General features: G+C 45.7%; 1 protein-coding gene across 1 annotated transcript in view; it reads left to right on the top strand.

The window, feature by feature from the left end:
- Positions 1–25,041, top strand: part of NHLRC2 (NHL repeat containing 2) — a 107,097-nt gene that overhangs the window by 8,381 nt on the left and 73,675 nt on the right. The window contains exons 4-5 of the mRNA XM_077454984.1: positions 4,706–4,827; positions 13,646–13,775. Coding sequence (XP_077311110.1) covers positions 4,706–4,827; positions 13,646–13,775 — 252 coding nt within the window. The remainder of the gene's footprint in view (positions 1–4,705; positions 4,828–13,645; positions 13,776–25,041) is intronic.

Here is a 25,041-nt window from a genome sequence, read left to right as displayed (position 1 = left end):
TACTGTGTTAATAGGTTCACCTTTCGTAACCTATTACATTTTACATCCATACTGACCCCCACACCTCCCCATTCTCTGCTGTGACGACAGTTATAGGGGTTCTTCCACTGCATCACTTATTGACAGGGCTCTTTGCATGGAAAAAAATTACCTGTTTACTACATTTTATATTATTTTTTATTTTTTTATAACAAACTACGAAAAACTTGCTTTTTCCCCCCAAAAAAATAAACACAGTGGGGATTAAATACCACCAAAAGCTCCATCTGTCTCAAAATTTAAAAAAAATTAATTTTGAGTACAATGCTGCATGACAGCACAATTTTCATTCAGAGTGACAGTGACAGCACCTAAAACTGAAATATGACCTGGGCAGGAAGGGGGTAAAAGTGCACAGTAGGTTTATTGAACAATCTGAAGTTAGAAGCTGATTGGTTACTATACACAGATTTATCGCATTCTGTATGCACCGGTTTTAGTAAATCTTCCCCATTGTCCATGACACAGTAAGGGAGGGGGAATCAACCAGATCTCAGGTGGCAAGAATAGCTTGGCAGAGGTTCTAATCCATCCACACCAAATCCAAACCTTAAAGGAAAAGTTCACCTTAGGGCTAGGCTGACAAGGCCCAGGCCTATTGCAGCACTTTGAGGGGGGACAGCACGGCTTGTGCTACACTGTTAGTGTAGCGCCAGTCTTATGGGACAGACAGGGCTGAGAGGCAAACTGCTTCCGGTATGCGCGTGGCTAGCATTCTGAAACTGTGGGGGCACCGCTTCTAATTTTGACTGTCCTCTCATCCTGGACCCCAAACCTTCCTCACTGTGCTATGTTTTCTGCTGCCCCATTGGCAAGGTGCCGCGTACACGCGGTCGGAGAATCCGTTGGAATGCGTCTTATCGGACCACGTCGTCAGATAATCCGACTGTGTGTGGTATGCATCGGACTGATTCCGTCCGAATCTTTGTCCGACCCAATTTTCCAACATGTTGGAAATATTTCCCGACCAACTGGGCCGGTCGGACCTAATCCGATCATGTGTAGCGAATTTGGATCGGACCAAGTGCCACGCATGCTCAGATCAAATTCCTACATCAAAGCTATTGGCTACTAGCCTGAATGTAGTCCCATCGTAACGAAATTACGTCACCGCGTTCTTGGCAACCGCTTAATCAGACAACTTGGCCCGACTGTGTGTATGCAACAGTTTCGGACACAATCCGTTGGACTAAATCCGACAGACAAAATCCGACGGATTTGGTTGGCAGAATCTCCGACCGTGTGTACGTGGCCTTAGTCCTCCATAAAATTATCAGAAATTTAAAGTAGAACTATTGACAACTATGAGCAATACTTTTTTTTTTTTTTTTTCTTTTGTATAGAGTAAGGGAGGGTTATAACCCCTGTCGGTTTATTTTTTACCATCCATTTACCATTGCTAAAAGTTGCAGAGAATCTTCTTCTTCCTTATTTTATCCAAATGGCCTTCAGACACTGCCACCAACATTTTACAACTTTTAAAAACTGCAATGTTGAGATTGCATTCTATTGTGTTTTTTTTTTTTTTTTTTTTTTTTTTTTTTAACACTAAAATGGCAACAAAAAAAAAAAATCCTCAAACTTCAGCTATACTACCAAAAATTTGTTAGAGCTCACCCTTTACACTTGCACATGCCTCACAATGTACATTAGAATCTGCAGCAAGTGAGATCGAACTTAATTTCTTGGCCGGAGGACATTCAGCATCATCTAGCCTTTTCCTCCCCAGTCTGACTGGGCTGTCCCTGCCCCACCTCTTTCATTCATTGAATTTCAGTTCTTCAATCATGAAGGCTCAGCATGACATGTGGGTGTTATTTAGGCCCCTTTTACACATTCATGTCCATTTGCTCAGCGGGGATCGCTCCGTTGATCCCCGCTGAGCCAAAGGATGACAAGTCCATCACTGTGCAGGGGTGGACCTGTCAGATCTCCACTCTCCTCTCTGCTGGTTTTTCATCTGATCCGATCCACCAGACAGATGGAATTTAGTGGATCAGATGTCAGCAGACATGTCACCGCTGACATCCGACGCTCCATAGAACTGTATGGAGCGTCTGTTCAGGTCCACCTGTCAGTTTTTTAGGGGGACTTGAACAGACGCTCAATACAGTTTTTTATGGCCTGTCCATGTGAAAGGGGCCTTAAGGTGGACTTCATGCAAGTGTAGTCTGCCTAAGAATGCCCACTCCTTTAGGTTGACACCCACCTATGAAGGCATTTTGATATTTGCATAACTCCTCCCACAAGGCGGCCCACTGCTTACATCAGAGTTGGGCTCTTGAGAGGAGGACTGAGGCAGAGGGGGCGGTGATGATTTCAAGAAGCTCCGTACAGCACCCTGATGGCCCCTCCCACCAACCATGATCTGCCTGCATTGTAAAAAGAAGCACAGAGACCCATTAACATCACTGGGTCTACAATAAGATCTTGAACAAAAAAGGCTGCTCTAGGTTAAAAATAAATTACAAAATGCAGTAGCAGCTAACACATGTATGCATAAAAAAGAATAAGATGACGTAGGTGCAGTGCTTTAAACTAAAAAAATCTGATTATAAAGTCCAATTTACATAATTGGTCCATATGAAAACGTTGAATAGTGGTGAATGATAGGACAAGAGGAAGGAATATTCAGAGAGGAGCCATCACCATCACCCATTCACACTGCTTCTTACCCCTCAATGTGGACCCCCCCACTAAGGAAGGTCAAACAAGCCTGTTCATAGTAATCCTGGCAAGGTGTCACTGGAATTGTGTCCCTGGCTTCTCCTTTAATAAGATATTCCTCCACTGCCCATGATATCCTTATTAATCTTATCCAGATATGGAGGGATAAAAGAGGCATATCATAGTGACTAAACGATAGTAATACTACTGTTCCATACATTTATTAGTTTAAAAAGAGTTACACTCACTTGGTAAAAGATCAATACAAGCATCAGTATTGCTTGGTAAAAGATCAATACGAGTACCAGTACAAAAGGAAACTGAATGTTTTCCGTTATGCAGTGATGTCACAACTCCTCCCTGGAGTTTCGTCATCAATCAGGGGCGCAGTTCCAGTGACGCCTTCCCAAGATCATTATGAACAGGCCTGATCATTTAGGGATAAGAGGCAGTGTTAACGGGTGATGGTGACGGCTCCTTTCTGGATATTCCTTCCTCTTTTGTCTTATCAATCACCACTATTCAACGTTATCTTATGGACTCATTATATGATAATAATGGGCTGATGGCGCTACCTCAGACCTATTGTTATATATTTATATCCAACTAATTCTTTCTATTGTTACCAAATTTAACCAAGTGCCACTGCAAATCTGTTATATTCCTTACCCTAAAAAGGGTAAGTGCACACAGATCCTTACTAACGTGAACGAACACTCAATCAAAATCCCAAAGGGATAAAGAAAAGATGTGTTAAACCCTAAAAGGCCCCCACAACCACATATAAAATCCAAAGATCCCAAACAATATTCAAACTATATTTTTTGTGATAGTAATTCTTGTGATCTCAAAAAATATATATTACTATACTACATAGCCGACTACCACACACAATATACAAAACCCCTATTCGGGGGAAAAAGTTACACTTATAATCGCACTGCGTTTGTGCAGTTCCTGTGCAATTCCTATACCTATGCACAATTTATATTACCACTATACTCCCCGTGGGTGAGAAAATATATTGCAATGAAGAAATAAAACCCACCAAAACCATGAAAAATACAAACAATAAAGAAAAAAGTCAAAAAGCTAGAAAAAAATAATAATACTAAAAAAATAATGAATGTGCGGGGTAATTCCTAACCCCCTTGCGAGTGTGCAAAAACCTGAAAAAAAGTGTAAATAGAATCCAAAACGTATCAATAGGTTTATAAATCTATTCATATAAGGTCCACAAAAAGTCTCATAAATGTGCTTTCAACCATGCGATTATTCCTTTTCAAATAACAGGAAGGTGACTTTTGTGATTAAGCCTGCTTATTGGTGACTTCCGTGCTCGTTCCCCCTCAAGGGTCCCCACTCACCGAATCCACGCACCCCCTAGGGGGTATATTGCCTGTAATCTGTGTTCCACTAGGTTGAGGATTCTTCTAATTAGCTCTGTCTTCAGCTGGTCTTCCCCAAGGTTGGTTGGAAATGATGAACGAAGGAGGCTTTGTTATCCGCCAATAGGTCCTTTTCTCATCAGCAGTAAATAGCAGTCTTATGACTTCTATCAGTGTCAGCCGAGCACAATGTAAAGCTTGTAGAGGCAGGGGGTGATATAGGTACTCACATATACCCCTGTGAGACTGTGACCTGTTCCATAAGCGTGGCCTTTTGTGCACAGTTGATTTATGGACTCATTATGTAAACTGGGCTTTACAGTATAATCCTGTGTTTTTGTTTTTTTTTAAGTTTCAATCGCTGCACCTATGTTATCCTACAATAAGATATGTAAAGGAAAGGTTTTCTTAAAAACAAATGTCATTAGCATGTTGATGAGTAAGGAAGGTAAGGAGGAATCAGGGAAGGTAAAATATAAACACATTAAACATCATCTTTAAAAGCATATATGGTAACAATTGTAAGCGGTGTGCTTTACTTTCTAATTCTTTATACATCTGAGGTTGTCGTGATAAGGATCCTTCACTTCTCTATTTGTTGTCTCACATAGGAGTTGAGAGCGGACAGAAAGATGGAAGATTTTCAGAATGCTCATTCAATTCCCCACAAGGAGTGGCTATTGATGGCAATAATATCTATGTGGCCGACACGGAGAACCATCTGATCCGGAAGGTAAAATACTATTGCTCTCATATAGAGGATTATTCATGAAGAGTGAATTGTGAGATGTGCTGTGCATTCTCTAGCTGATTACTTGTTCCATTTATAAGCATGACTGACAATTCAACAACACATTTGTCCACATTTGGATTTTATACTGGTGTTAAATACTGTGTTCTGTACAACACTTTTGCTGACAGGATGCACTTGTTAATATTCCCCACTCCAGATTTAGCTAATCCAGTGATTTTTAGTTATTATTATTATTATTGTTATACGCGTTAAACGTCAACAGTTTACGCAGTGCTTTACAATATAAAAGGGAGACGGTACAGTTGCAATACAGTAAATTACAAGAGGGTTAAGAAGACCCTGCTCAGAAGAGCTTACAATCTACTAGGGTGGGGCAAGTGGTACAAAACTTTGTAACTGTGGTGGATGAGCTGATGGGAAGTGACAAGATTAGTTGGGGGAGTCATAGACTTCCCTGAAGAAATTTGTTTTCAGGGATCACCTGAAGGCAGCCAGAGTTGGAGATAGCTGGACAGATTGAGGTAGAGAGTTCCAGAGGATGGGAGAGGCTCTAGAGAAGTCCTGGAGACAAGCATGGGAGGAGGAGACAAGGGAGCTTGAGAGGAGCAGAGAAGACTGTTTTGGTGATATTTGGAGTTTGGGGCAGAGTTGTGAATGGCTTTGTATGTTGTTGTTCGTATTTGAAATTTCATTCTTTGGGCGATCGGAAGCCAGTGTAGGGATTGGCAGAGAGGGGTAGCAGACACCGAGCGTTTGGTAAAGTAGAGGAGTCAGTTCTAGCTCTTCTGTTGGATGAATTTTCAGTAAACGTACAGCAAAAGTGCACTCTTAATTCGTTCCTTCCTTTTTTCATATTTTTTAAAATTCACGCTGTTCACCATTTGCTCACCAAATGTTAACTGAGCCCATCGGAAACATGAAAATTATACCCTTTGTCTTTTCAAAGTAAACCTCCAGCTTAAACCTAACTTGACTTACAAATTGTGCTCAACAACAGCTGGAGATTCCGGGAGCAGTGATGTCACCCGTTGCTGGCACATTGACACCTGACCACATCAGGAAGGAAAGAAAAATCATGCATGGCTGCACACCACTAAAGGCATCTTTATTGAAAGACTAAAATCCAAAAGCAGTCATATCTTATGCATAGAAAACAGGGGAGAACAGCTAACACGTTTCACATCACAACAGATTCTTAGTCATAACTGACCACATGACTAGTGTGGATTGAAAGTAGGTAAGTATATCCTTTGTTTTTGTTTTGTTTTCAGGTTAGTCAGCATAGGTGTTAAGAGGGGGGACGGGAAATGTTTAGAATTCGGTATTCTTAGGCTGGAATTCTACTTTTAAATTCTTTCTGAAAAAATAGGAGAACACCCCTGTTCCTATTTTTAACTAGCTTCTACAGTAAGTACACATGGTAGGGCTTTGCAAAGCATAAAAAAAAAAAAAATTCCAGCACACTTACCAGTTAGCCTGCAGAAAAACAACAAAATGCCACTGTCTAAAAAATCTGCATTACAGAAGTACAAACAAAGCTCATTTGGCTGTACATCTCCTGTGGCTCACAGGAGTGCAGTTAGTTCTGCATTCCTGTGCCCCATTTTCAGCACACAGCGGCCTGAAATCTGCTGTCTGCTGACATCAGAGCGGGCTCGGGGAAGGATTGCGACAATGGAATCGGGATCCGCCTACATGCCTGGACCAGCACCCGGCTCAGCCTCTCGGTGAGCCACTGAGAGCCTGGGCCAGCTGCTCCCGCCCCTCCACAGCCCAGCGCTCCAGTGAGTGCGGAGAGGCAGAGCAGAGAGCCGCTGAATGACAGACAGAAGCTCTCTGGTCAGGGAGCTGTGAGAACCGAGCGATCTGCAGTGTTAGATCGCTCGGTTCGCAGTTGTTGAGGCGCCGGGGGATAGATGCAGCGTCGGACCGATGCTGAATCCAGCAAGGTAAGTATGATGCTGGAAAAAAGTTAAGTATGTTTTTAAAAAAAAAAAATGTGTATATATAAATAGTACGTGATCCTGCACTTCCGGGTCTGGGGCGCGCATGCCCACCACTGGCGACCCACTCCCGCTGTGATTATACAGGACGAGAGCTGATCTAAGGTGGACTTTATGTCCGCTGTCACCCACCAATCATTAGGCAGAGAGCCAGAACGGCAGTCTTTCTATGTAAACAAAGCAGATCGATATTCTGTCAGTAAGGAAGACGGGGATCCTGTGTTTCCGCAAAGCAGGGACATGGATCGGTGCCTTCCGCTAGTAAAATCGCTATATATCTCATAGTTTGTAGATGCTATAACAGTTGTGCAAACTAATCAATATACACTCTTTTGGGATTTTTGTTTTACCAATAACATGTAGCAGAATACGAATTGGCCTAAATAGATAATGAAATTAGATTTTTTACATTTTGGATGTTTTACTTTAACCACTTAAGGACCGCTGCATGGCAATGTACGTCGGCACAATGGCACCGACATGCACAAGCACGTACATGTACGTGCTCGCCTTCCAGCAGGTGGGGGGTCAGATCGGACCCCCTCCCGCTGGATGCGGCAGTCCATTTCGCTTCAGGAGCGATCCGGGATGAGGGGATGGCCGTTGGTTTCTGGCCATCCCCTCTCGATCGCTCATGGCGAATGAGAAGCTCCCCCCGCCTGTGTATTGTAAACACAGGCAGGGAGGAAGTGATGTCATTCTCCTCGGTGCGGTCTTTTTGACCAGACTGCGAGGAGAACACAATAGTAAGTGCACCAACACTACTCTGACATGTAGGTACACATAGGCACACAAATTTCCCCCCCCCCAGTCACAGTGTCACTGATTGCAGTGATCATTTATTTACTGATCACTGCATTTAGTGTCAGTTGTGACAGTAAACTGTCAGGGCAGTTAGTGTTAGGTCCCCCTACCCCCCCCCCCCCCATAAAGGTTTAACCCCCTGATTGCCCCTAGAGTTAACCCTTTCACCCCCTTTTGCCAGTGTCACTAAGCGATCGTTTTTCTGATCGCTGCATTAGTGTTACTAGTGCCGCTAGGTAGCTAGTTATTTTTTTTAGGTTCACCGCCAGGTTTTTATAGCGCTAGGTACCCCGATATACTACCCAATAATGGTTTTAACCCTTTCACCAGTGATCACCGTATAAGTGCCACTGGTGACGCTGGTTAGCCAGTTAGTTATTTAGGTTCCCCGTCAGGTTTTCATATAGCGTCAGGGACCGCCATATACTACCTAATAAAGATTTTAACCCCCTGATTGCCCCTAGTTAACCCTTTCACCAGTGATCACCGTATAAGTGTCACGGGTGACTCTGGTTAGTTAGTTTGCATTTTATAGCATCAGGGCACCCAACATTTATTACCCAATAAAGGTTTAACCCCCTGATCACCCGGCGGGTGATATCAATTTAGGTTTTAGGGTCAGGGTCCGCGTCGCCCCAGGCAGCGCTAGGTTAGTGCCAGTACCGCTAACACCCATGCGCAAAGCATAAACCTCCCGTAGTGGTATAGAATCTGAACAGATCAATATCTGATCTGATCAGATCTATACTAGCGTCCCCAGCAGTTTAGGGTTCCAAAAAAACGCATTGTTAGCGGGATCAGCCCAGATACCTGCTAGCACCTGCGTTTTGCCCCTCCACGCAGCCCACCCAAGTGCAGTATCGATCGATCACTGTCACTTACAAAACTAAACAAATAACTGCAGCGTTTGCAGAGTCAGGCCTGATCCCTGCAATCGCTAACAGTTTTTTTTTGTTTTTTTTTGGTAGCGTTTTGTATTTAAATCCTGAAGGCAGTGCTTGGTTTTCAGGGTCCCATACGTGGCTAGACTCCCAAAAAGTCCCCACGTGTGGTATCCCCGTAGTTGGGAGAAGCAGCAGAATTTATTTTGGGGTGTAATTTTACTTATGCCCATAGCATGTGTGAGCAATATATCATTTAGTGACAACCTTGTGCAAAAAAAAAAAAATTGTAATATTCCTGCAACTTGTGGAAAAATATAAAATATTTCATGGACTCAACATGCCTCTCAGTAAATAGCTTGGGGTGTCTACTTTCCAAAATGGGGTCATTTGGGGGGGTTTTGTGCTATTCTGGCATTTTATGGCCTTCGAAACTATGATGGGTAGTGAGGAGTGAAATCAAAAATTTGCACCCTTACAAATCCTGAAGGCAGTGATTGGTTTTCGGGGTGCCGTATGCAGCTACACTCCCAAAAAGTCCCACATATGTGGTATCCCCGTACTCAGGAGAAGCAGCAGAATATATTTTGGGGTGCAATTCCACATATAACTATGGCATGTGTGAGCAATATATCATTTAGTGACAACTTTTTGTAAACTTTTTTTTTTTTGTGTCATTATTCAATCACTTCGGACAAAAAGAAAATATTCAATGGGCTCAACATGCCCCTCAGCAATTTTCTTGGGGTCTCTAATTTCCAAAATGGGGTCATTTTTGGGGGGGGGGGTTTGTACTACCCTGCCATTTTAGCACCTCAAGAAATGAGATGGGCAGTCATAAATTAAAAGCTGTGTAAATTCCAGAAAATGTACTCTAGTTTGTAGACGCTATAACTTTTCCGCAAACCAATAAATATACGCTTATTGACATTTTTTTTTTACTAAAGACATGTGGCTGAATACATTTTGGCCTAAATGTATGACTAAAATTTAGTTCATTCGATTTTTCTTATAAAAAAAGTAGAAAATTATCTTTTTTTTTTTTTAAAAATGTCAGTCTTTTTCCTTTTTTATATCGTAAAAAATAAAAATCGCAGAGGCAATCAAATACCATCAAAAGAAAGCTCTATTTGTGGGAAGAAAAGAATGCAAATTTCGTTTGGGTACAACATTGCATGACCGTGCAATTACCAGTTAAAGCAGTGCAGTGCGAAATTGTAAAAAGACCTCTGGTCCTTAGGCTGACAATTGGTCCGGGCTGATGTGGTTAAGCCCCTTTCACATGTGCAGATCCGTTTTCAGACATCTGCTTGCTCAGCAGGGATCGCTCCATTGATCCCTGCTGAGCTGGCGGATGACAAGGCCGTCTCTGCACACTGTGCGTGGATGGACCTGTCAGATCTCCACTCTCTTCTATGGGGGGGATCGGATGAAAACAGACAGCCTGCCCGTTTTCATCCGATCCGCCAGACGGATGGAAAATAGGACATCCATCCGTCTGAATTTAGCGGAGTGGATCGGATGTCAGCGGACATGTCACCACTGACATCCATCGCTCCATAGAGATGTATGGAGCGACCGTTCAGGTCCACCTGAAAAAACTGACAGGCGAATCTGAACGGTCCATGCGTGTTAAAGGGCCCTTAGATTGTAAGCTCCTTGAGGGTAGGGACTGATGTGAATGTACAATGTATATGTAAAGCGCTGTGTAAATTGACGGCGCTATAGAAGTACCTTAAATAAGTAAATAAAATGGCAGAAAGTAAAAAAAAATTTTTGTTTCTTTGTTTTGTTTTTTTTTTTATCACAATTGTCGGTCTATTCTTTGTTTTATATCGCAAAAAAGTTAAAACCGCAGAGGTGATGAAATACCACCAAAAGAAAGCTCTATTTGTGGGGACTTGCATTTTATTTGGGTACAACATTGCACGACTGCGGAATTGTCATTTAAAGTAAAGCAGTATCACAAAACATGGCCCTGTCATGAAGGGGGTAAATCTTCCTGTGCTGAAGTGGTTAACTTTATATCACACGGGGGATAAAAGGTCCCCTATGTTTTTTTTTTAAGACAGGTTGTTTTTCACAAGACATTAGATCTCCAATGTCTCACCTGCCCAAGCTAATGAAGTGCAGATTGTGCTAGAGGAAGATCAGCGTAAGGATGTTCAATGGTCTGCCTCTTCTTTGCTCAGCAGCACTCGCCTAGTAATAGATTTAAAGGCACATGGAAATTCTAGAAGCCCACCAAAGTATAATAGCAGCTGAAGCCTCTAATGCTTTAAAAGCCCCTACAGGCCATCAGATTAGAGGTGAATAATTGCTGTAGAATTTTTGCTCTTCGGTACAAACTGTACTGTAGCCCGATCGCTTCCACCTAACAGCTAGCGATTGGCCATGAGACGTTCATTACTTCCGTGTGCATTAGTCCTGCCTCTGCACAGCCCCTCTACAGCATAGTGTAGGGGTTTACTATTCATAGCACTTCTGTTAATAGAGTATCTGTATTGAACACGGTATTACTGGAGTCATTAGAACTATTCATAGCACACTGGTGCTCATTTAGTCTGCAGGTGAGAGCAACCACCAAGCTGATTTATGTTAAATATGTTTTATTTTTGGATAACTGGAGGATTCATCTTAATCATGAGAGTTCCTGCTGATAAGATTTATTTTCAGATTTTATTTGAAACATTTAGTTGTTAAAGAGGAAATAAACCCTGATGGGTTTACTTCCTCTTTGATTCCCTGCAAAGGTAAAACATAATGGGCTACTATGCATCGCATAGTAGTCCATTATGTGTCACTTACCTGACACAGGAGCCAGCGAAGTCGCCGTTGTCCCCTGTAGTCCGGAGCCTCCATCTTCTCGGTGGGTCTCCGTGGTTCTCGCTGCTCCGGCGCTGTCATTCACCGGAGCAGCAATGACGTCGCGCATGCGCGTGGGAGCCGACACGCGATCTGCGGCTTGCCCAGTGAGCCTGCGCGCTGCTGTCTACACTGAGGTGATTTCACACTGAGGTGATGCACTGGCAGGACATTAAAAAAACTCCTGCAAGCAGCACCCTCAGAGTAACCATTGGGTTCTTTGTCACCTTCCTGACTAAGGTCATTCTCCCCCCAATTGCTCAGTTTGGGCGGGCGCCCCGCTCTAGGTCCTGGTGGTCCCAAACTTCTTCCATTTATGGATGATGGAGGCCACTGTGCTCATTGGGACCTTAAGGCTGGGTTCACACCGCTGCAGGTGGGAGACCCGGATGTGATTCGCACCGCACTGCAGTGCAAATCACATCCGATCTGTCTGTGCGATGAAAGTTCAGCCATACAGATAGTATGGCTGAATTCGCATCGCACCCGCCGCAAACTCGCACAGGACCCTTTTTTTGGTCCGCAGCAGAATCGGATCGCATGGGTGTTCACACCATGCGATCCGATTCCTGTCCGAGTTTGCAGATCGCACTGCGATATGCGGACTGGTCTGGAGGTGTCATTAAGATTTCATTAACACTCCCAGCAGTCCGCATAGGGCAGTGTGAACTGCCAGCGGGAGGCATGCGATGCGGGAAAACGCCGCGGATTCGCGGCGTTCCCGCATCGCTATGGTGTGAACCTAGCCTCAATGCTACAGAAATGTTTCTGTACCCTTCCCCAGATCTGTGTGTGCCTTTTCAAATCATGTCTAATCAACTGAATATACCACAGGTGGATTCCAATCAAGTTGTAGAAACATTTCAAGGATGATCAGTGGAAACAGGATGCACCTGAGCTCAATTCTGAGTTTCATGGCAAAGGCTGTGAATACTGAGAAGTTTTTCAGGCGCTTTAGCACTAAAAATAGCGCCTGTAAAGCGCCTGAAAGAAGTCTCAGCTGCAAACCCAGTGTGAAAGCCAGAGTGCGCTGGCAGGGCGTCAGAAAAAGTCCTGCCTGCAGCTTCTTTGCAGCGCATTAGGAATGGTGAACTCACCGCTCCTAAAGTGTCCCGGCCCATTGAAGACAATGGGGCAGCGCTGCTATACCACCGGAAAACCGCCCGCTAGCGGCTGAATAGAGCCGCTAAAACAACGGTAATGCGGCCACTTTACCGCTGAAGCACGGGTCTGCACAGTGTGAAAGGGCTCTTATGTACATGTGACCTTTTTTTGTTTTGTTTTTTAATACATTTGCAAACATTTCAAACAAACTTCTTTCATGTTGTCATTATGGGGTATTTGTAGAATTTTGAGGAAAATAATGAATTTTAATCCATTTTGGAATAAGTCTGTAACATAACAAAATGTGGAAAAAGTGCACTGTGAATACTTTACGGAAGCACTATACATCACTTCCGAAATGTTTTTCTGCCGTGCGAAAATTTTTGTACTTTAGTAACCTATTCATTTTCGATATGGAGATTGGCATCCAAAAAAAAAAACATGATCATTCATCCAATAATCTCATCATGTGTACGAGGCTTAAGATGCTGCTGCCCTCAGAGGATAGTAGGATAGGAATGTTTAGCCCCACTTTAAATCTGACCTCCAGCGTTCCTTGTCTTGCACAGTTGAACAGGCACCTCTCTTGTACTGAAATGGCTTACTCTGATTTCACTGCACACTGTGAGCTTCTCACAGTGTGCATTAGAAGCTGCAAGTCAGAGCCCACCTCGTTCTTTGATTGGAGGATCTAGCCCTTTCCTCCCTAGCCAGACTGTCCCAGGCCCACTCATTGGATTTCAGTTCTTTCACTCATGGAGGCTCAGCTTCACCTGTGGGTGTTATCAAGGGCAAGTTGATTGCCAAATGACATCTGCCCATCAAGGCTTACTAATATATAAAGCTCCTCCCAAGAGCCAGCCCACTGTTTACATCGGGGCTGAGGGCTTTGGAGAGGAGTGGTGAGGTCGGGTGCTGGAATGATTTCAGGAAGTTCTGTACAGCACTCGCATTCCCTAGAGAAGCACTGAGATGGTATCCCTTGGTCTGAAATAAGATACGTAATCAAAGAGCAAAGATTGTATTCAAAAGTTGTGAAATATTCATGTGAAAATAGGCAATTTATGCATATATTTATATTTATGCATATATGTAAATGTTTTACTTTTGCAATATTAATAACATGAAAAATGTCTGCAGATCGATCTAGAAATGTTAACGGTGAGCACAATAGCTGGCACTGGGAGTCAAGGAGTCGACAAAGTCGGCGGAGCTCAGGGAATACAGCAGCCAATCAGCTCGCCTTGGGATGTTGCAGTTTTTTCACCAGGTAAGCTTATCATTTTATTGCTTCTTTGCTCTTTAAGTGTCAGATAAAACTTAAAAAAATATTTTGTGCAATGGGCATAGTGCCTAATTGGTTAGCGCCAGGGCCACTGATAGAAATCATGGGGCCCCGTACAGCCTACCTGACAGGGCCCCCTTCAGCCCCACCCCTGGTCCCTCCTTCAGCCCCACCCATGGCCCCGGCCCCTCCCCAGACTCACCTTGAAAAATGCAGGTTTGTCTTCAAGTGCTATTTTTCTTTCTCCAGCCAGTTCTAAGTTTGATTATCCAAAAGAAATACTGTTTTCAGATGAGAAAAGACCTCCTGCCAATGCCATAACGCAGGTGATGCCTGAAAAGAGACTGTAGACATCCTACAAGAGGCGGTCGGAGACTGCAGACATACGAGGCGTTCGGAGACTGCAGACATACGAGGCGTTCGGAGACTGCAGACATACGAGGCGTTCGGAGACTGCAGACATACGAGGCGTTCGGAGACTGCAGACATACGAGGCGTTCGGAGACTGCAGACATACGAGGCGTTCGGAGACTGCAGACATACGAGGCGTTCGGAGACTGCAGACATACGAGGCGGTCGGAGACTGCAGACATACGAGGCGGTCGGAGACTGCAGACATACGAGGCGGTCGGAGACTGCAGACATACGAGGCGGTCGGAGACTGCAGACATACGAGGCGGTCGGAGACTGCAGACATACGAGGCGGTCGGAGACTGCAGACATACGAGGCGGTCGGAGACTGCAGACATACGAGGCGGTCGGAGACTGCAGACATACGAGGCGGTCGGAGACTGCAGACATACGAGGCGGTCGGAGACTGCAGACATACTACAGGATGCTTAAACCTCATGGGAAGGAAGCATGGCATTCGAGCTTCAGGATTTCTTAAAACTGGCCTTGGAAGCATAAGTCTTATTACACTATTGGGGCCCTTCTCTCCTTTTATATGGTAAACAAGTGGAACACCAATAAAACATCCCGGATCAGCTAAGCCTAAGGGTGCTACACCGTGGCAAATACTGTGAATGCCTCATACCCCAGGCGGGAGGTGAAATTTCTGGTGAGTGCACAGAAGTGCAAATTTCTGGTGAGTGCACAGAAAAGTCACATATGCTGTGATCAATTTTCATTCATTTTCATATGCTGTGATTTCAAACCAGCTTTAGAATTTCTTATTTTCCCACCAGCACTAAGCACTTTTATGAGCGCAAATATTGAACTTTGAATGGAAATCATCCCTAATTTGGACTTTTATTTATTTGTATTTATTTTTATTTAAATGTTATTTTTCCACTCTGTCATCATATTTAAATTTTTAGTTTTAACACATGTTTGGGATTGATGTCCACCAATATGTATGTTTTTTTGCACATAACTGTAACTGTGTTTGTAACTTTTGTACAGAAATTATACTAAGCAATTAAAGTTGAGGGTTGGAGGAGCATTTGTTAGCACACATTTTTGATCTTAGGTGGATGAGACCACACCTCACAGAGACTACACTAATAATTGATCTAATTATTTCAGACAAATATATTTTAGATTAGAAAATATTGTATGACTCGCATGAGCAGCTCCACATCTACTTCTATTTTCTTTCAAATATGCTTACCCCACCCAGGTGGGTGTAATTGGTAGAGGCAGCAGTTCTCCTGATTCTTTTTCTGTTTCTTTTTCTAATTCTGTTTTTCCTTGCTGGTAAATTTTTTTTTTTTTTTTTCCTTGAGTGGAATCGCACACATTTATAGTACAGGAGATGGTCAGAGACTGCAGACGTGGTACAGGAGATAGTTAGTAGGAAAGAATATGTTGTTAATTAAAAAAATAAAATAAAACCCTTTTAGTATCACTTGGTTCATTGACAACACACTGGGGAAAAAAGAGGATAGCATTCCAATCAGAAAGGAGTATACTGATAAGTGAATGTCTTGTGAAGCACAAGATTCCTACATAAGGATCCCAAGAAGAAACTAGACAGAACACAAGTGTGCAGCCCCCTTGTGTGATAGACGCAGACTGGATAGGAAGGTGCCGCAGAGGTGGGGGATGTGCGGCTTCAATATACTCAGCATGTGATATACTTTAAGGATGACAGGCTGGTCGGCTATCTGGCTTCATGTTGTAAATGACCCCCCTCGCAAGTAGCTCAACACCTGTGTACTGGCTTATCAGTGGCCCTGGTTAGCGCTCTTGCCTTACAATCTCCAGTATTGGGTCTGAGTTCAGTCTGGGACACTGTCTGCATGGAGTTTGTATGTTCTGTCCATCTGTGTGGGCTCCCTGCTAACATCCAATAACATACTACTATGGGTAGGGTCACAGCTGTGGGTGTATGTGGTGCCTTGCATTGTAAAAATGAAAGGCACAGGTTTTTTCTCCAGTCATCTTCCAGGACGGCACACCTGAGAGATGACTGGTCCACCTGACAGGAAACACAATCAATAACAAGTTTAAAAGTTCCCACCCTTCCCTCAGACTCTCAGTTCTTGATTGTGTTTCCCACAGATGACAGCAAAACCAAAGTTTCTCCTTTTATTTTTATTTTTTACGGAGAGGTCTGGGACCTCGCTTTTTCCTAGAGAGGATTATCTTTTTTTGTGGGGCTCAGCGGACAGGGTCTGCCTTTCTCCCTTGCAACCCCCAGAGACACCTGGGGGAGATAGTCCTCGCTTAAGGTCTCCTTTAGGAGCCCTGTTTGCAGCTACGTGGGACAGGGGAGTTGTCCTAAACGTGCTGATCCCCATTTGTGTTGTGCCTACCTTGAGCTACTGTTCGTTGGTGGTAAGCTGCATTCCTCCAGTGCTGAACGCGGTGGCGTGCGTTCCAGCTCTACGGCGCAGGTCCGGAAGTCCGGACGCATCACTTCCGGCCATCGGATTTCCGGATGGAGGCTGGGAGGTCTGGACGCATTGGCGTGCATTCCAACTGCACGGCGCAGGACCGGAAGAGGCCGTACGTCACTTCCGGCCGACGGACCTCCTAAAGATGGCGCCGATCGGCGGGAATATTCAAACAGCAGAGGCTGCAGTGAAGCACCCCGGCTACTGTTTGTGAAAACGCTGATTACCTTGCAGCACCTTCAAAGGCAAACAGGGGAACGCTCAGGACTGTACCTTAACCCAGCGATTCTGCAGGGCAGCTAAAATCGCCATGGAACTGGAAGGTCCGTCTGAGCAGACAGCCATTGAGGTCGCCACAGGGGGTGAGTGATCCAGCTGTGTTTTGAGGGGCGGGGTACTCTGAGGTAGACTCCCCTTGGCCTTTTTAGACTTGAGTAGCTAATTGTTAAATTTCTTATTTTCCAGGGACTGAAGGCTCTGCCCAGGGGTCAGCCTGTAGGTCTAAAGGAAAGGCTACTTCAAAGTCCAAACGCTAAATTAGCACAGGACCACAGCAAACCTTTCTGCGATAGATGTATCTTTAAACTCGCAGGCAGGGAGAAACCGCTCAGGTCGTGAAGGAATGTAGGGCTTTACAGTCTGAAATGTTAGCCACCCTTCAATCTTTCCAAACTACTCTAGTGAAGAGTCAGGATGAGAGTCCCTCTGAGAGAGAGATTCCTCACCCACAAGAAAATGTTTCCACATCCTATACGGAGAGTTCCCAGGGCCAGGCCTCCCTATTGTCTGAGGTGGAGGAAGGTCAGGTCCCAGAAGTTACTTTGATTGTTGAGGATTCGGACCAGGATAGCCAGGGGAGAGGCAAAACCTGGGGTTTTCTCCCTTCGTCTTTCAGGACAGCACCTGGAGAGAGCGCAGCTCCACCCACTTTCCCAGGAAACACTGCAGATCACTTTAAAAGACCGGACACTTCCACCATGGCCTCAGTTGTAGTGTTTCCTCCGGCCATGGTGGAAGCGCTGCAGGGAACCAAGGGGTGCTGCGCTCTCTCCAGGTGGGGAGGGCTGGAGGCATGCCATTGTTGCGCGGTTGGTACAGACCTGGCCAAGCTTCCTCCCTTCACGCGCGGGGGTCGCTTCGGTGCCCGCTCTCCTTCATACCCAGGGGGGTCAGGCTGTGGAGGTTCCTCCTTCCTTAGACCGGGCTGGGCTTGGTACGCGGCCGAGATTCATATCTTGCGCCGTTCGTTAGGCTCATGTCTTCCGGGTCCGGATGGCGAGTGCGTCATTTCCGGCCGGGGGCGGAACTTTCGTCGGCGCGACGCGGCTTCCGGTTCCGGCCGCTGGAACGCAGGGAGAGGGGGCCGGTCTCCTCAGCTGACATCACTTCCGGGAGGCGCGAATTTCAAACAAATGGAGCGCCCAGACGCCATTCGATCCTTTCTGACGATGGAGGAGGATCAATCGGCGGTGGCAGGAGCAGGAGCCACAATTGTCAGCCAGGCTCAGGTAAGCAGAGGCAGCGGTCTCTGTCATTACTGTTAGAGCTTGTTTGTTTTTTCTCCCTTCCTGACTTGGGGAAGCCTGCAGCATTGTTTTCCTAGAAATGTTATGTAGGAATAATGCGTTTAATGTTTGTTTAGTGAGTCTGTGGGGGGATTCACTGGCTGAAGAACAAATAGAATGGGAAGTCAGTTAACATCTGTTCTATTTGGCAGCATATCTTCTTGTGTCTACTTGGTGTTTTTACAACTCAGGTTTTTGGCATCCTTTTTTTCTTGGTATATTTCAGAAAGTAAAGGAAAAGTCCAAGCATGTGTCCCCTCCTAGCAAGAGAAGGTGCCCATCATGTAGAAATGTTCTTAAGGATTCCTGGACTAAGGTGCTTTGCAGGTCTTGCATAAGCGACCTAGTCAATGAAGAAGCAGCCTCCGTTACCCCTGCGGCTCAGCAGGGAGAGTTACTAAGTTCTTTCAGGAAAGAATTATCAGACACTTTTTAATCTTTCCGGTCTTATTTAGACAGACGCCCAGCTGCGGGTCATAGCTCAGCGCCCCGTTCTCACCCACCAGCACCTACACCCAGGGGGGGCAGTGACTCGGAGGAGGAGCACGCTTTATCCTCTGTTTCAGAGGAGGAGGCAGAGGAAGCAAAGGAGGCTTCCGATTCTTCATCCCGGTATAAGTTATCCTTGGAGGAGGTGGATTACTTACTGAAAAATATCCACATGACTCTAAATATCACAGAGGATAAGGCCCAACTGTCACTACATGACAAGATGTTTCAGGGTTTGGGCGAGGTGAAACGCAGAGTTTTCCCTGTGCATAAGTTTCTGTCCGAAACTGTCAAGAAAGAATGGAGAGATCCTGAGAGGCCTCCTTTCTTTTCTAGGTCGTTAAAACGCAGGTTTCCCTTCGAGGAGGATAGTTCACAGGTGTGGAACAAGAAGCCTAAGCTCGACGCAGCCTTTTCCCAGGTCTCAAGGAATACGGATCTTGCGTTCGAGGACATGGGTATCCTCAAGGATCCCATGGACAAAAGAGCTGATTCCCTGCTAAGGAAGGCCTGGGACTCAACATTAGCAAACCTCAAGCCAGCAATGGCTTCAACTGTAGTAGCCAGAAATTTAGAACACTGGCTAGAACAGCTAAAAGATCATATTGAGGCAGGAACACCTAGAAAGGATCTGCTTGATACTTTGCCTGTTCTCTTAAAGGCAGTAGGGTACATGGCGGATGCCTCAGCAGAGTCAATTAAAATGTCAGCCAGGTCCTCAGCCCTTATAATCTCAGCCCGTAGGGCTTTATGGGTTAAGACATGGGCAGGAGATACTGCTTCAAAAGCAAAGTTATGTGGTCTTCCGTTCGAGGGAGACTTGGTATTCGGCCCTGACCTCGAAGCCATTCTGGATAGAACGGCTGACAAAAAGAAGGGTTTTCCTACTAAAAAGAAGGTGATTCCCCAAAGCACAAAGAATTTTCGTGCTTTTCGAAAAACCTCTGAGACAAAAGAGTCAGGTTTTAAGAGACCCTGGAAGCCTCAGAGGGGAAGGGGCAAGTCGGGAGTGTTATTCCGTCCCCCTACTCCGACCCCAAAAAACCAGTGACAGTCTTCCAGCTGTGGGAGGGAGGTTACAGGCCTTCCTTCCGCAGTGGAAGTCAGTGACGGACAGTCTGTTTATCCTCAGTATAATAGAAAGGGGTTACAGACTGGAATTCGATCACTCCCCTCCCGCACGGTTTTACGTAACCCAGGCTCCTCAGGACCCAGAGAAGTCTGTAGCCATGATCTCTATTCTGGGGGAACTGATGCAGCAAAAAGTGATCATGGATGTTCCACCCGAGGAGAGGGGATTGGGCTGTTACTCACACATTTTTCTTGTAAAAAAACCATCGGGCAAATTCAGACTGATCCTGAATTTGAAGGTTTTAAACAAATCAATCAAATACAAGAGATTCAGGATGGACACAATCTTCTCAGTAAAGAGTCTTTTGATGCCAAATTGTTTCATGGCGTCCATAGACTTAAGAGATGCTTATCTCCATGTGCCCATGGCCATAGCTTCACAGAGGTATCTGAGGTTTGCACTCAGGACAGGAGGCTCGGTGATACATCTCCAGTTCAGAGCTCTCCCGTTCGGCCTGTCCTCATCCCCAAGGATTTTTACCAAGGTCGTAGCAGAGGCCCTAGCCCCCCTCAGGGTAGAAGGTATATCAATCATTCCATACTTGGACGACCTTCTAATCTTTGCCAATACAAAACAGCTATTGGAGAGGGACCTGGGGAGAACAGTAAGACACTTAGAGGGCCTCGGATGGCTAATAAACAGGGAAAAATCAAGCATGGTTGCATCCCAGTCGATAAAATTCCTGGGGTACACCATCGACTCCAGGCAGGAAAGGATTTTTCTACCAGTAGAGAAGATAGAAAAGGTCATGAGTGCTGTGAAGAGGACCCAGACAAACCTGCCTATCTCTGTCAGGGCAGCCATGTCTGTATTGGGCCTCCTCACATCATCCATTCCCGCGGTGCAGTGGGCACGCTTGCATGCAAGAGAGCTCCAACAGGCAATTCTGTCAAATTGGTCCTACGGGGACTCCCTGGAGAAACAATTCAGGATGCCCCCTCAGGTCCAGAGAAAACTCTGGTGGTGGAGGGATCGCTCAAATCTGGACAAAGGTCTACCTTGGTGTTTCCCGGTAGACCTGAGGCTGACTACAGATGCAAGCTCCTGGGGGTGGGGCGCCCACCTAGAAGGGCAGATGGCCCAGGGGAACTGGACAGTCAGGGAGTCCAGGAGGTCCTCCAACTGGAGGGAACTCAGGGCTATTCTGCTTGGGCTATGGGCCTTCAGAGGAGTGGTTCAGGGACTCAATGTCCAGATCCTCTCCGACAACGCCACAGCTGTATCATATATAACAAGGCAGGGGGGCACAAGGAGCAAGGTGCTGCTATCCTTGGCCAGCCAGATTCTGTCATGGGCAGAGGGCAACCTGAGGTCCATATCAGCAGTGCACCTCAAAGGGGACCTAAATGTGGTAGCAGATTTTCTGAGCAGGGAAAAAGTTCGGGAGTCAGAATGGAGTCTGAACCACAAAGTTTTTCAAGAGCTGACTGTGAGATGGGGCCTTCCTCAGATAGACCTTTGTGCATCACGAAGCAACAACAAGGTGAGGGCCTTCTTCTCTTTAAACAGACAAGATCAGGCAAGCGGACTCGATGCCCTAGCACACCCGTGGGATTTCCACCTGTGCTACGCTTTTCCCCCCTTTCAATTGATCCCTCTGGTTCTAAAGAAATTGCAGGGGGAATCCACGAGTCTAATCCTAGTGGCCCCCTTCTGGTCCAAAAGGTCATGGTTTGCTACCATACAGAGGATGGCGGTGGGACCCCACTGGGTTCTTCCGCTTCGAAAGGATCTCCTAACCCAGGGACCTCTTCAGCATCCGAACATCGGGCAACTCAATTTGACCGGGTGGTTACTGAGGAGCAAATTTTGAAGAGAAAAGGGTTATCTGATAAGTTAGTCACAACTCTCCTAGGAAGTAGAAAAGATACTACTAGGGCAATTTATTTCAAAACATGGAAACGGTTTAACTCCTGGTGCCTGTCAAAGGAATTCCCTCCCCAGGAGATTTCTTCAGTTCTTGAATTTCTCCATGAGGGCATGGAACTAGGGTTGGCAGCCAGTACCCTAAAGACACAGGTGGCTGCTTTATCAGTTTTCCTTGAGAGACGTTTATCTCAAGAACATCATATTATTAGATTTTTTAAAGCTCTGGCCAGAGCTAGGCCCATACCATTTAAGTTTTTCCCTAGATGGGACCTGTCCTTGGTTTTACGGGCATTGACAAAGGAACCTTTTGAACCCCCAGCAGCAGCGACTCTCAGGTTGTGGTCGCTTAAGTTGGTCCTGTTAGTGGCCATTATATCTGCTAGAAGAGTAAGCGAACTACAGGCCTTATCAATAGTGGAGCCTTTCTGTTGCATATTCCCGGACCGGGTTGTTCTTAAAACTGACCCGGGCTTCCTTCCAAAGGTCTCAACAGCCTTCCATAGGACGCAAGAAATAGTTCTGCCCACCTTTTGTCCTTCACCTGCAAACGCTACAGAGAAATCTTTCCATACCCTAGATGTTAGAAGGTGTCTGTTACACTATCTAGAGATCACACGTGAGTTTAGGAAGTCAAACTCCCTTTTCATAGCGTTCTCAGGACCACGGAAGGGCTATAGTGCGTCCAAAAATACTATAGCTAGGTGGCTACGAATGGCTATTAGGGAGGCCTATAGTGCATCCGGGCTTGAACCCCCCGCAGGGGTTGTCGCCCATTCTACTAGGGCAGTAGCAACTTCCTGGGCGGAAAGAGCAGGAGCCTCTCCGAATCGAATCTGTAAAGCGGCTACGTGGACAAGCTTCACCACCTTCACACGCCACTACAGGTTGGACCTGCTCTCAGCTTCAGACCAGGCCTTTGGCAGAAAGGTTCTGCAGGTGGTGGTCCCTCCCTAGAGTAAGTACTCTCTTATCATCTCCAGGTGCTGTCCTGAAAGACGAAGGGAGAAAAACCCTAGTTAGACTTACCGGTAACGGTATTTCTACGAGTCTTTCAGGACAGCGCCGATGACCCACCCTATATTGTGTTTGATAAATGTGGTGTTATTGCTATGTTTTCTGCTTATTTAATTTCAGCATGACGGAGGTACTCTATGAACAACTGAGGCCATGGTGGAAGTGTCCGGTCTTTTAAAGTGATCTGCAGTGTTTCCTGGGAAAGTGGGTGGAGCTGCGCTCTCTCCAGGTGCTGTCCTGAAAGACTCGTAGAAATACCGTTACCGGTAAGTCTAACTAGGGTTTTTTTTTTGTTCTCAAGTGAGGACATGGAGGGTCTTTTAAAGGCCATTTACACCTCTGAGGATATCCAGGTCCCCTCTGCCCAAATTTCAGCACAGGACAGGGTGTATAGGGGCCTAGGAAGGTTGCAGGCCAGAACCTTTCCCATCCACCAGTCTCTGAAGGAGATAGTCCTCAAAGAGTGGAAGGAACCTGAACGTAAGCTTCTCAAATTGAAAGCTTGGAAAAGAAGGTGTCCCTTTAAGTGTGAGGAGGAGGAAAGATTTTTTAAAACCCCTCGTTTGGATGCAGCCCTGGCGCAGGTGTCCAAGAGGTCTGATTTATCCTTTGAAGATTCTGGAAATATCCAAGATCAGATGGATAGAAAATCTGAGACATTAGTAAAAAGGGCCTGGGAGGCGAATGCGGCAGCAATGGCGCCGGCCCTAGCTTCCGCCTGTGTAGCCAGAAATACAGACGCTTGGCAAATTAATAGATCACGTCTCCCGGGGTGTGGAGACTAAGGATATTTTAGACTCACTGGAGGTAATCAGTCGAGCGGTAGCGTATGTGGCAGATGCAGCGGTGGAGACTGTTAGGACCACAGCTAAGGCAGCAGCACTCTTAAACTCCGCCAGGAGGGCCCTATGGGTAAAGACCTGGGATGGAGATTTCACTTCCAAATCCCGCTTGTGTGGCATTCCCTTTGAGGGTTCCCTGTTGTTTGGGTCAGGCTTGGATCAGGTTTTGTCCCAATCTACTGAAAAGGGAAAGAAGTTCCCGGTAAAACCCAAGAGGGAAAGGGGTAAGAAATTTTTTTCAAGGCCCCCACTCAAAGACTCATCATAAAGGGAAAGTTGAACAAAGGAAGAGGTGGAATCTTGGAAAAGGAAAGGATAAGAGTACAATTCTTTTTTCCAGTTCCGGAGCCTCTCAGAAAGAGGGTAAATGATGCCACCATAGGAGTGGGCGCAAGACTCAGCAACTTCCTTCCCCATTGGAAAAGGATTACGCAGAGTCCATATATTTTAAATCTCTTAGAAGTAGGGTACAGACTGGAATTCCAAAGTCTTCCCCCACAGAAATTTCTAATTACCTTTCCTCCCAGGGACCCAGCCAGGGCAGCGGGGTTACTGGAAAATTTAAAGGAGCTGGCAGAGCAAGGAGTCATTGCTCCAGTACCAGCCAGTCAGTTAGCCCAGGGTTTTTACTCACACGTATTTGTGGTTCCAAAACCCTCAGGCAGATTTAGTTTAATAATAAATCTAAGAGCACTAAACCGTTACTTCAGAAGAGGTTCAGGGTGGAAAGTATTTACTCAGTAAGAAAACATCTTCAGGCAGGAGTTTTTATGGTCACTCTGGACCTGAAGGACGCGTATTTACATGTACCCATTGCTCCCGAGCATCAGAGATACCTACGTTTCGCAGTCCACATACGGCAGAGAGTAGAACACTGGCGGTTCAGAGCTCTTCCCTTTGGGCTGGCGGCAAGCCCAAGGGTATTCACAAAAGTGATGGCCGAGGTTGTAGCATATCTACACCTACAGGGCATAATGTTAATACCCTACCTAGACGACTTGCTGATCTACAGTGTGGATCAGAGGCAAGCAGTGATAGACAGAGACATCGTGTTAGAGGTTCTGGAAACCTTGGGCTGGATGGTCAGCCGGGAGAAGTCCTCACTGACACCTTCTCAGTCCAAACTATACCTAGGCTACCTGTTAGATTCACAGGCACAGAAGGTATTCTTACCAGCGGAAAAGGTAGTGAAGGTCCAGAATGCGGTTGTCACCCTTCTCGAAAGAAGAGAAGCCTCTCTGAGATATATAATGAGACTGCTGGGCCTCATGACGGCCTGCATACCTGCAGTAACCTGGGCACAACTTCATTCTCGACGACTTCAGTCTTTCCTACTTGCCTCATGGGGAGGGAAAAAGGAAACATTAGAGAGGATAGTGTCCATCACAGAGGAAGTCTCTCTCTCTCTCTCTCTCTCTCTGCAGTGGTGGCTCGACCCACACAATTTGGTGAAAGGTCGCCCCTGGGCCCAGGTAAACCCATTAGTCTTGACCACGGACG

Source organism: Lithobates pipiens, unplaced genomic scaffold (assembly GCF_037356315.1).
Source record: "Lithobates pipiens isolate NorthernLeopardFrog02 unplaced genomic scaffold, aLitPip1_a1.2 Scaffold_25, whole genome shotgun sequence".
Lineage (NCBI taxonomy): Eukaryota > Metazoa > Chordata > Amphibia > Anura > Ranidae > Lithobates > Lithobates pipiens.
The sequence above is the reverse complement of the archived record's forward strand: the minus strand, read 5'-3'. Positions and strand labels throughout refer to the sequence as shown.